The sequence below is a fragment of the Chelon labrosus genome (assembly GCF_963514085.1).
Source record: "Chelon labrosus genome assembly, chromosome: 4".
Classification (NCBI taxonomy): domain Eukaryota; kingdom Metazoa; phylum Chordata; class Actinopteri; order Mugiliformes; family Mugilidae; genus Chelon; species Chelon labrosus.
In genome coordinates, this window is record NC_140340.1 from 29,611,423 (window position 1) to 29,624,288 (window position 12,866).

General features: G+C 40.2%; 1 protein-coding gene across 2 annotated transcripts in view; it reads left to right on the forward strand.

The window, feature by feature from the left end:
- Positions 1-2,464, forward strand: part of cpne5b (copine Vb) — a gene marked incomplete at its 3' end in the record, with an annotated part of 121,878 nt that extends 119,414 nt beyond the window's left edge. For both annotated transcript variants that reach the window (XM_084543597.1, XM_084543596.1), the window contains 2 exons: positions 342-415; positions 2,273-2,464. In XM_084543597.1, the coding sequence (XP_084399723.1) occupies positions 342-415; positions 2,273-2,464 (266 nt within the window). The remainder of the gene's footprint in view (positions 1-341; positions 416-2,272) is intronic.
- Positions 2,465-12,866: the final 10,402 nt, after the last annotated feature.

Consider the following 12,866-nt stretch of genomic DNA (forward strand, 5'->3'; position numbering starts at 1 on the left):
GCGTAGGTGGATGCAAGCATAATTGTAGACAAAATGGTTGAGGTTAATTGATGGGTTTGTTGAATGTTTAGTGCTGATGATTCGGAACTGCACAGAGCCTCTAATAACAGACTTATTAGTTGATTAGACATGCTATAAAGACAGATAATAGCTGTGTAACTCAACATCCTTTTACTGTTACATAGCCAAAAAAGGGAACACATTAAAACCCCGTGGGATAACTAAACCTTTACAGTGGTGTAACAGCCATGTGTCTGTCGCAGACAACAACACAGAGACAACTGTATTTGTGTGCGGGTTCTCACGCTGTGTGTGCATGTGTCTGACTTTGTGTCTTTTAGCCATGGTGGAACTAGATGGTGATGACATCAGGATCTCGTCCAGAGGGAAACTAGCAGAACGGGACATTGTTCAGGTGACTTTCTTTTATAGTAGTATGAAAAACATCAAGACCAGAGACAGGAAAATAAGTGCGGGGGCCAAAATCACAGAATTTTGGGGAAGATCACAGAACATCCCAGCTCCAACCATGTTCAGAAAACAGACAATACCATTTTTTGCATTTCCTCCTGTCAATAAGACAGCATTTTACTCTAGACAGTGATCAAAGGAGGAGAGAGAGAGTGGTATTGAGTTGGTATCAAACCAAACATGTTGTGGTGTATCATATTTATCCAGACTGGCCTTTCCTTTTCTTTAGCCTCCTGTTGTCGATCACAACTTATAGGAAACAGTATTTCCATATTTCTTACTTTTGTATTTGCAGTTTACTTGTAATGCAATCTCAAGTGTGCCATTACATTAAAACACCGCCTTTCCTGGCAGACAAGGACATCATTAGGGTTCCCGCAAATTTCTATTTAGAATTAGAATAAGGGCTGTAAAGTGCTGATGTGATTGATGAAGCTAATTACATACACCAATATGCCACAACATTAAAACCACTGACAGGAGAAGTAAACATTAGCCATCTTGTGACAATTCAATGTTCTGCTGGGAAACTTTAAGACCCGACCAGGCACCCCCACACCAAAAAATGGTTTAGGAACAACAACAAAAAAACACGAAAACAGCACAAGGACTTCTTCAAATAGGGGCCAGCAAAATGGACACTTTGTAAACACACCAGCACCACCACAATGCATGAGCACCTCAACAGAGAACATCTCTGGGATTTCTGCCCACAAGACAATGAGACAGCAGTGTCAACTATTGCAGTGAGTTTTGTCTGATTCTTGGTTGGTGGTCCGCGACGTGGTTTTCTATTAACGATATGTTAGAGGTCTGTGAAGCAGCCTTTTGCAGATAAAGAATACAGGTCCATTTCCATTTGCAATCGTCACCAGTGAAGCTACAGTAAGTAATGAGGGAATATAGCAAGAATGCTTTTACTAATTAGATGTACATTGCATAAATATGAACTTTCTGGTGAAAAGTGTAAGGTAAAAAGTTTAAATTACTCCTTTATTCATAGATTAGAAGTTAATGTATGTTGTTATTATACTGTATAGGTAAACAGGGAGTTAACAAAAGGATCAATCAGCTTTGTAGAAAGTAATTTGTAGATTAAATGAAAAATAATAATCCATACATGAATGAAGAAAAAAGAAAAAATGTTCTGTACTCTGCAGTAGTTTCAACCAACTTTCTGCTTCTGTCAAAACTCAAGAGTTAAGTGACTCAAGAGTTGGCAAAGGACATGCAATGTTTCCTGAAGACTTTTACAGCAATGGTGTCCCAGTGTCCCATCTTATACAGTACAGTACAGTAATGGCTATCTTTTGGGCTCTTTTCTGTCCCAATCTCATCTACTAACCAGTGGCACAACTGACACCTCGCTGCAGTGACAAATAATACAAGAGAAAGAAAAATCCGCAGCACTTTGTCAAACTCCACTAGGAAAACTTGTCTTTTCACTTTGGCTCATTCATTTCCTCTCACTCCTGAGGGAAGCCAGAGCACAGGATTAGTGACGGATGAGCATCCTAAAGCTTACAGGATCTTACAAATGTTGACTAACATGGAGGCTTAAACATGAGCCTCCTGGATTTCTCCATTCACTACACCAGCCTGCTCCCAAATCTTGCTCGTGTAAAATGCCTAAAAGTATTGTGGAGCTTTTCACGATTCACAACAGCAGTCCAAAAATCCTAGTGGATATTCTGCTAGACAAGCGAAACCGTATGTTGTCAAATCACACAGTTCTTTACTCACATGAGTTATTGAACTACTGTCGTATGTAATCATTTTTATGTCTGTTGTTTTGTCCCAGTTTGTTCCCTTCAGAGATTACATGGACCGCACAGGTAACCACGTGTTGAGCATGGCAAGGCTCGCTAAAGACGTGCTAGCGGAGATCCCCGACCAGTTCATATCTTACATGAAGAGCCGGGGGATCAAACCCAACCCGGCGCCGCCCCCTTACACACCTCCGGGACACACACACCACCACACACAGATCTGAGACCCTCCTGTTGGCTTTTCACTGAGGACTGACAGCATGCAGCAGCCACTTTGAGTCCGGTGGGAACTCTCTACCTCCTGTTTTATGGTGAAAATAGGAGATGGCACACCAAGAAATGTGTGTTCAATTTTGTGCTGTACCCTCCCAGTGACCACTGGAGCAGTATTCTGTTTTTTGTTTTTCTGTGATATATCCCTTTGGTCAGTTTCTCTTGAGGAGAGACTCCAAACTCTTCAGGACTCGTTGGTGAAAGCCGTTTAGGCGGTGACTGTTTCACGTATAATTTGACAGCAGGTTGGTTCAAAAAGGTCATGTTGTGGTTTAAACTTGTGCCTGTCTGTGGTTGTTTCTAAGTGTATCAGGACATGTGAACTTTGACCTATGCCTTGCTCGTCACTCATTGGTGTGGCCTAATCCATTAATACTTTTTAGGCACCTTTTCCTGTCTAGTTTTTATATTTGGGGATTACCTCTGTATCTGCTAATGCAACAGTTACGATGGAGGTAAAACTACAAGAGGGTAGTTTACAGTTTATTACACTGAACATTAATCATCTTTTTCCTACCATGACGTGTCACCTCCCGTCCTCTTTATTAAGTAAATGTTAGAGCATGTTGTATGAGAATTAAATTCCCATATCAAAGTATTTACTCTCAGATATATTCAGAGTGGCATGAACATTTGGTAGATTCGTTTTGAATACCATAAAAACATATTTTATCCATTTTACAGTTGTCACCAATTATTTTTTATGGATTAGCGAATGACAAGCACAACATGTCTCTATACCAAGTACTAGATTTACGCCGATGCTGCCAGGTTAATCACATTTAATCTTTTGGAGTGCTGCTATTCATTTCTTTTGGAGATGATACTCAATATATTGACGCAAGTCAAATATATTTGCACTGCAGCTGTAATTCAGTATAAGAGATTGTTGGATGCAGGTGCATTTAAGGTTTGTGTTCAATACATTTATCAATCCATTTTAATCACAGAAGATGCTGCTCATGAAGCAAACTAAGGACTTTGAGCCCACAACACAGAAATAGGCCAAACTTAAACACAGATGGTTTAAAAGGGAAGGACAAAGTGGGCATGCAGTAGAAGAAAACTCAAAACAGGATAATGTAAGACTAAATAACCTGACAAATTGACCTAGAAGCCCACAGCTTCGCTGTGTGGCAGTTACTTCAATTTCTTTAATTGCCATTGTATGGTAATGGCAAGAGGTATTGTGTGAAAAATAGAACCTTATTTGAGTTGATATTTTGCTAACTAACTGGCACATTATGGCAGCCAGTTGGCCAGTAGTTAATTGGGTCCCACAACTCATTTTTGGTCCCAGTGGCAGGTTATTTTATCCCAAATATGACCCCTAACACACCACAGCTGCAACCCAGACACCTCCAGTGACAGTGTAACTCTCTAAGTCCCTAGTGGTCACACACCAGCAGCCACATAACCTCCATTGACATAAACTCTTCCCTAGAGATTTTCGTTTTCAACAGAGCTGTCCTTCCTGTGCTGCATCAAAAGTATGTGGCGGCTAGTTCCAAAGAAGTCCACAGAGCTCCAGATTTATTTTTACAATACTTTCATAGCGCAAAACCCATTAACCATCTGTCTACGCTACAGGCTAGGGAGAGATCATTTCATGATTTTGCTTCAGTTTGGCTTTCTGTAGCCTCCTACCACTAGTGACGTCAGTTTAGTGTGAAGACATAAAAATAAGTTGGCTTCCACATAGCAAATCCAATTTTATGGCGTCAGTAACGAAGCTTGTAATCTGAGACGCCTCCTTGCACAATGCTGCAACAATAATCCCCCACAGTCAGGTCATGTGTTGCCTTTTTTTCCAGTTAAAGAAATTCAAAAAGTATGATCCATGTATATGAATCATATCCTGTCTGATCATTATGCATGCATGATGCATATAGTAAGTAGGACTTTAAATGCCATAAGGAAAGCATTCAATACCAGAATACAGTCTACAGAACATCAGTAACATTTATACTTTGTACTTAAAGGGACAGGACACCCTAAATGTATTCAAATCATGGAGGATGGAAGGAAACTAACCACAACTGCCAAACCCATGTGTAGCAACAGTGGTCTTGCAAAGTAGTGTTGGGTGAGGAACTTGTTTTGGTGGAACATTTGCACATGGGGAGTAAAAGACATACAACAATTACTCATTGGTCAAGTCAATGTCCTTGAGACAGTAAAAAAAATGTGGCAACTAAAGATGCCAGAATGTCATAGTTCATTCATTCATCTTCTATACCCGTTTAGTCCTGTTAAGGGTCACGGGGGTCTGCTGGAGCCTATCCCAGCTGTCATCGGGCGAGAGGCAGGGGTACACCCTGGACAGGTCTCCAGTCTATCGCAGGGCTAACACAGAGAGACAGACAACCATTCACACTCACACTCACACCTACGGACAATTTAGAATCACCAATTAACCTAATGAGCATGTCTTTGGATGGTGGGAGGAAGCCGGGGTACCCGGAGAGAACCCACGCAGACACAGGGAGAACATGCAAACTCCACACAGAAAGGCCAGCCGGCCCATGGATTCGAACCGGTGACCTTCTTGCTGTGAGGCATCAGTGCTAACCACCTCGACACTGTGCCGCCCAGAATGTCATAGTATTTATCAAAAAAATAAAAAACATAAAATAAAAAACAATAGGTCCAACTCATTGCATGAACCATCTTAATCAAACCTTGGATTTTCAGGATATACTGTAGGTTGCAGGCTGAGACGTTGTTGCCGTTTCCTGTAGGATTGGTGAAAAAGCACCCAACAGCAGGTTTTATCCCAAATGTGACTAGGACTAATGATTCCCTGAAGATGACGTATAATAACTGTGGTGATTACCTTTCCTGTTACACCCTCATCCAGTCAAAACTCAATTTGTCCCGTGCCTGCCCCCCGTGTCCCCGGCTGAGGTGCCTTGAGCAAGCACCTAACCCCAAAATTACTCCCCTGACGTGGCTCCCCTACACACTACTGTGTGATGGATAGGTCAAAAGGCAGGATTACATTTCCCATGTGGGATCAATATGGTATGAATTATTATTATTAATTATTATTATTTTAGTTCAGATCAGACACCAATAAATTACTCTGAGGTATTTAATCATTCCCAACAGCCTCTGATTATTTTGTGTTTAACTCCATTTTGCAAATGTTCACATGCTATTAACACTATCCACTAAAACACTATCCCCTAAAAGCAGCTCTGCTCACGTTTGCCATTTATAGAGATAAACTGCTTCTAAATCCTACCTCGGTTTCTTTCCATCTTTGTCACTCTCACTGCAGCCACAAAATTGTGTCATTATTTGGTTTCATTTTTATCTTCACCTTCATGGGATGTAAAGGTTACAAACTTAAAAACAGTGTAAGAAGGAGTAACACGCTGTAAAAGGTGTTTTCTCCATTTAAACCAACAATGTGAGGCAGAAACAGTATTCATAGGAGCTGAAACGGTTCCTTTCAGGTGTCTAATGTAGCAAACTAAAGGCCTTAATGATGTGAAAGGCAGTCACTCCATCTCATTTAATCCTGCCCAGAGAAGCAGGATAAGTAAGGCTCTTAGATGCAGGAGAGAAATTTAGTTAATGGTAGCTGAAATGTGAAACAGCAAAAAAGGTTGTTATTAGGAACGTGTTAACAACAAAAGAGTGGACCTCCGAGAGAATGTAATGTAACAGTAGGTTTGCATATAGATCCCATCAACACTTTACCTTCCAAATTAGATTGTACATGTTTGATATATTTTTGGGAATATTACAATACTGAAGATATTTACTGATTTATTTTTTATGTTTATATGACAAGCCATCGCCCCCGGCGTCTTATTTCATTATGGTGACTGTTTGTCAGTATGATAATCAACTGCATGTTTTCTTGGGGTACACTGAGAGTGTTTTACGCACGGTGCCACCATCTGTAAAATATAAATGGACTCAGCCCAACCAGATTACATGCATTTCTGTGCCATACATGGCAGTAACAATGGACTGTATGCTATTTCTTCTCTCTTGTGCCTGGTTCTTCTAACATTTCTTGTCTCACCAGTGGTTAAAAGACTGTAGCTAATTTGCATGTTACAGTTTACACTTTTTTTAATGATTTGTTTCATTTTACTTACCTAATCCCACGACTATCTTAGTTGTTTATATCTCTTCAGTTTTCTGATTTGCATGACTTCCCTATTTCTGTTACAAGGGTTTTTATTGTACATGATTATTGTAATATGGTGGGTTGTGAAATGCTTTGTATTGGATTGCCTTAAATGAAAATTAATTAAAAAATGACTACTTTTATAAAAGTTACTCGGGAGTTGGGCTTTCATTTTGGCGGGCAGTTTTGGGACATGAGACAGGATGGAGTGAGTTTTTAAAATTAAGTCAAGCTCCAGGTTCAGTCAGGTTACTGATTAGACGTAGTCGTCTGAAGCAAAGTAGCAGGACTCTGCCTGAGTGTCATAATACGTCATTTGTCCATTATTAATTATGTCCCCATTGGTATTGGGAGATCAGTATTGGGGCCAATACAGGCATTTTTAAAATGATTGGATAGGGCTTCAGCCAAGGCAGATCTTTTGAAGTTACTTGTTTTGGGTCTGCCATAAGCCAAAACCACGTCCTTGTAGCATCAAAACTTCATCTTCTTCTTTTGCTTTAATGACAGTCGGCTCGCATCAAAGCTGCCAAAAATCAAAGAAGAACAAGAAAAGGCCAAATCACCTGATTAAACATGTCTGCAATGTGGAAGTACTTTACTCTGGAGAATGAAATCAGTCAGATAGCAATTTGTAAATCATGCAATGTGAATGTTTGGTGCGGTGGTATTGATTGTCAGTCAATACTAACAACTTCATTTGCCACTTACATAAAACACCACAAAACAGAATGCATGGAGTTCATGCAGGCAAATGCTGCACTGAAACAACAGGAGAGGAATTTGTATTTATTCAAAATCAGATAGGAAGTGGGAACGGCCATTATTGAATTAAAAGATCGGGATCAGGTCAGGGGGCAGAAGAACTTGACTGTGACATCCCTATTGATAATATCTGTATTTTAATTTTCACAAAACCACATAGAGGACCACATAGAAGATGCATAAGAATGAACAAGGCACTGTCATGCAGAAGTCATTCTCAAATAAACTCAGACTAGAGCAAAGTGCCCTTTCAAACACACAAACACCCTCCAATGACATTACTTTTCTTCCCTTAAATATAAAGAATTTAAAAGCATTAAAACAGGCTTTAAGACGTTTATTTTGGAATTATCTATACAGTATGCAATTCCAAAACATCTTGATTTTCATGAATAAAAACATTAAATATGTTTAAATGCACATTTAAATGTTTTTAGTGTACTCATGTAATAACTACAGTGTGCAAAATGCAATACTGTTTACCCTTGATAATAACTTAAATTAAAATAAATTTTAGATTTTAGTGCCTCTGTCTGAATAAAGAGATGGAATTTACAGTGCAGAAGTGGTTGCTCTGAGAGGTCATTACAGTCAGTAAGAGGGAGTTTTAATATGCAGAAAAAACCTTAAAGTTATAACCACGTCTGCTCTGTGATAAAGGAATTTTTGCAGACATCTCTAAATGAAAGGGCATCATCTGTCCTTATCCGTCTGATCTAAATCTGCCTCCAGGTAGATTTATAATCTTTAAGAGGATTAAAGTTAGCCTGAAGCACAGGTGTCCAGCTTTTGTGATTTCCTGTTGAATCCTGAATCACTGCCACAGTTCTTCTAAACAGGAGGGAAACATGATAAATGCTCTTGTTTCCACATAGAATAACATTCCTGCCCTGCAGATCCGTACTAAAGGTCTGCCCACTACAGCTGAGTGCAATAGCTCAACACCTAAGACACTTTTTATGGCTTCATTCTTTTCATTTTTAACCCATTTATGCAGGATTGCCACTTTCTTTCCATTCAACACGAGCTAAGCCTCCACAAATTTCTCAAATGTGTGTTTTAATGGTGAATTTGGAAAGGACGCGTGGCAAAAAAAATCAGAATAGGTCTGATCAAATATACAGTATAGTTGGAAATAAACAGAGCTTCATTCTCCCTATTTGTTTGGCATGATGCAAAAGTGGTTTAAACAAATCTTGTGTCCAGGCGGATTAGACAGAAACTCAATTAAATTTGTAAGGTATTCATTTTCAAATATGTGTTATCACAAAACAAACACACAAGATGCCGTTTAAAAAAAAGTTGGTAATTTGAATCGTTTTAGAGAAAAAAACTACTTTTTGAAAAGGGAACTTTTTGTTTGCTGCTGCTCTATCCCTAACTATGATTAGTTTTTGCTTTGGCTCTAATATACACTAATTACAAAAAAGATAGAGTAGTGGATTTGCAAGTTTTCTACAAGTTCTTTGCCAGCGAGACCAAGGGTGGAAACCTAGAAATGTCTCAAGTTTGTTTTCCAGCTTACAAAAGTTTGTCCTTCTTAAATTATTCAGTTTGCATTATGTTCTATGAGGATGTCTCGTCTCGGCAGTCCGTGGTGGGGGTGGCAGGGGTGACAGCTGTCATAAAATTAAATCAAATCCAAAACTGAATATAAAAAAATACATTCACTTTAGCTGACAGTAGCCTCTCTCTGCAGCAGAGTGCTGCTGCTCTGAATATGGCAAGTAGTGGATCCACCACTGAACAAAACGTCTTGTTGCACTAAAACAAACAACAAATACAGTGTGTTCAGTACATACAGTCCTCTTGGTCCTCAAGGAAGAATTATCACTAAACATCTAATCATCTAATGTAAGAAAACACCCAGTACTGAACTGGGCTTGGCTTGCCACATTTCAAGAGCAATGCACTCTCTGGAAGAGAGACACCTGAATTAGACTCCAGAGATTTCCAGGGAGTATATTTAGTTTCTGGGTCAAGACGAAATAACAAGGTACGGGGAAAAAAAGTAATTTCCAAAGTTTTTGAATGCACTTCTGCATAGCTTACTGTAACATATTATTCCACAGCAAGGAAATAATTCAGCAGACAGACACTAACGAGCACAAAAGGTTATCCAAATAATGGTTAGATTAAAAAAAGAGATATCCTCTGCTGTGACGTGAATATCTTTGTGTTGTGTAAGTGCCCTTTGCGGAGATGCCTGTCAAAAAATCTGTGCACTATAAATTTTGGATGTGTTCTCCTCAAACAGCCACCTCTGGGTAGAGACTGAAGAACTGTTCAAGTTTTAGAAACAATAAAACATGCAACTACTACACCTTAGCACAACCCAGCCAGCATTTAAATGATACTCTGTGCAGTGGCATGGTTTGTAACTAAAGCCACACTAGGGGACGGACAGGTCATGAAGTATTTAAAGGAACAGTTTGACACCCTGAGAAAGAAGCTTATTCACTTTCCTATTGTAGAGATGAACCGACACCACTTTTGTCAGGAAAACTTGTTGAATAAACAGAACCCAAACGTCCTGCATTGTCTACCAATAAATAAAGACCGGGGGAGGTAGAGAACCACTGCTTCGAAGTAAATGCTGTACATCCAGCTTTGGGTGCATTCCACACACTACCTTCTCCCTATAGCAGATCATGTCGTGTCATTTTTAGGAGTCACATTACATCCAATATCTATTATCCTGTAGAGGGTTACCCTGGACAGTTTGAGTGGGCTATTACCAGAGTAACACAGAGAGAAGACATTCACACTCACATGTACACCTACGGCAAATTTAAAATCAGCTATAAACCTACCATGCATGTCTTTAGGGAAAACCTATGCAGGCACAGGGCATAGACTACATAAATATAGACAATGCATCCCCACTTCCTTGCATTAGCCAAACTGATGCTAGTTACCCAGGGATACGGCAGCGGCATCGGGCAAGTTTGGAGAGTGGAGCCACACTGAGAACCGGTCCTACGGGACCGCTTCACGGAGTGGTTGGCATGGCAACTGGTAATCACTTGACACTTGAGTATGCATCACTATTATATTAACTACCTAAAACTACCTTAACTACCGAAAAGTTTAGTGTTTTAGTTTGGTCTAAGACCCACCCACTAACATGGAGCGGGGGGGGGGGGGGCTATGACCTATACTGCAGCCAGACACCAGAGGGAGCTGTAATTGCTTTGGCTTCACTTTTGAAGAGAAGTTCCATCATCCATCTTTATTTACAGTCTATGGCACAGGGAGAACATGCAAACTCCCCCAGCCATCCAGCGGATTAAACCAACAGTCCCAATTACTGCAACACTGTGCCACCCAGGAGTCACATTCGGCCACTTGAATTATTGGTTTAACAAATGAAGTTTAAGGATTTAAACCAGGACCTACTGCTGATATTTTAGTGTGATTCAGGTTAAAGACAGAAGTAGATCAGACTATGAATCTGAATCAGGCTGGGATCAGGGGCTAAGAAAAAAATGATTAGTACATCCATAGTACTGTACTTTCAGTTCCCATTGTATCCAGATGACAAATATGAAAGGTCAAAAAGAGTAAATGGGTTATTTCCAAGAGTGTGACACATGAAACGTGGCATGGTACAAACAGATAAACAGATAAGCTTAGGTTTGATTTTCTAACAATAGCTGAGAATCTCACATCCCAAATTATCATCAAGGCTGCTTCTAAAGTCAGATTCCTCTAAATGGTTTCCCCCACAGCCTGTACTCCCATCCACTCAAGTGCTTCACAGAAATTAACACCTCTAATACTTTGCCATGTCTATTTCAGTTCACCCACACCCACTCTGAGCCCTCTCTTTGTTGTCTAATGCAAGTCGGGCATCAAACAACACTGGCACGGGAGAGCAAATTGGCCTTTAACCTTTCTGTGCCACTTCTATCTCTGTACTCAGTGGCTGCTGTTTGTCTTAAACAAATGCTGATGTTTGAAGCAGCTGGGCTGTTAGTAAATGTAGAATATACCTGACTGCTGTTGGAGACTCCAGTGAAAGGCTAGTATTGCACACACACTCTCAGCAGCCAAAAACTAACAGTGTGAATCAAAACCGACTCATAAATGTCACCCAGCAAACATCTTGGCTTATAGTTTGGTCCAGTTTTTTCCTTGTGTGCGAACAACAGTAACCAGTTAGTTGGCCAACTAACTCCCTTCTTTTTGTCAAGTGCCCAGGCATCTTGATTACATGTCATATAGTAAAGTATTTGTAATGCTCTCTACCAAGCTTAAAACAGAGGCAGTGTATCATTATTTCAAATATGCTGGTGATGCACTGCTTTTGCTATTTTATCTGAGGACAGTTCATTCATTCATCTTCTGTAACCGCTTGTTCCTGTTAAGGGTCGTGGGGTCTGCTGGAGCCTGGAGTCTGAGAGACAGAGAGACAGACAACCATTCACACTCACATGCACGCCTACAGCCAATTTAGAATCACCAATGAACCTAACAAGCATGTCTTTGGATGGTGGGAGGAAGCCGGAGTACCTGGAGAGAACCCACGCAGACACGCAACATGCAAACTATACACAGAAAGACCCAGTCGGCCCATGGATTCAAACCCGGGACCTTCTCGCTGAGGCATCAGTGCTAACCACCTCGCCACTGTGCCGCCCTACCTGAGGACAGTGTTTGTTATAATTAACAATCCTATTTAGTATCGGAGTAAGACTGTTTTTTACAGGCCCAAAGTTAAATCACAATATTATTTTCTGTGTGTGATGAAGTTGATCAGGAGAAATAAAATATCATTACTGCAGCCGAGAGAGGGAGAGTGATATGCATGGTGATTGTCTCAGAGTTGTGTAACTGGCACTGCTACCAGCAGATCGCACCTTTTAAAGATAAAACATTGAAATCCTTGAAACCATGTTCATGACATGGAAATATACCCCCACGGTTTTACTTTCAACATCGTGATTCATACAGTTACACATGAGCTGATATTCTAATTCTATCTGGCAACTGTAATTTGTCTAAACACTGGAGGTGGTTCTGTCACTAGGTATACGCTAATAACACTGTCAGCAAAACAAGGGGGTGATGAAGCCGTTTACATAATTGCATAAAGTGACAAACTTTTATTATCTGTGGGAGAAGTTTTAAACCATCTGGATTCAGATCTCCTCTGAGACATTCATCATGTGTCATTCCTGTCAGGGTGGCTCTGGCACTAAATGCATCTTTTCTCGTGTGTTTGTCTTTGCAGCCCTCAAGATGCCACAGCTACAATTACCCACAAGAAGTCAAATCTTAATGGATGGACAGAAGAATGAAGTACAGACAGTCATTTGACAGATTGTCGATGTTGCTGCCAACATCGTCGGTTAGTGATGGCCATCTTTCCCATCACAGACCATAAGACTACTTCCTGCCTAGAGGTTTGATTTCAGTCATTTTTACTACATTCTTGT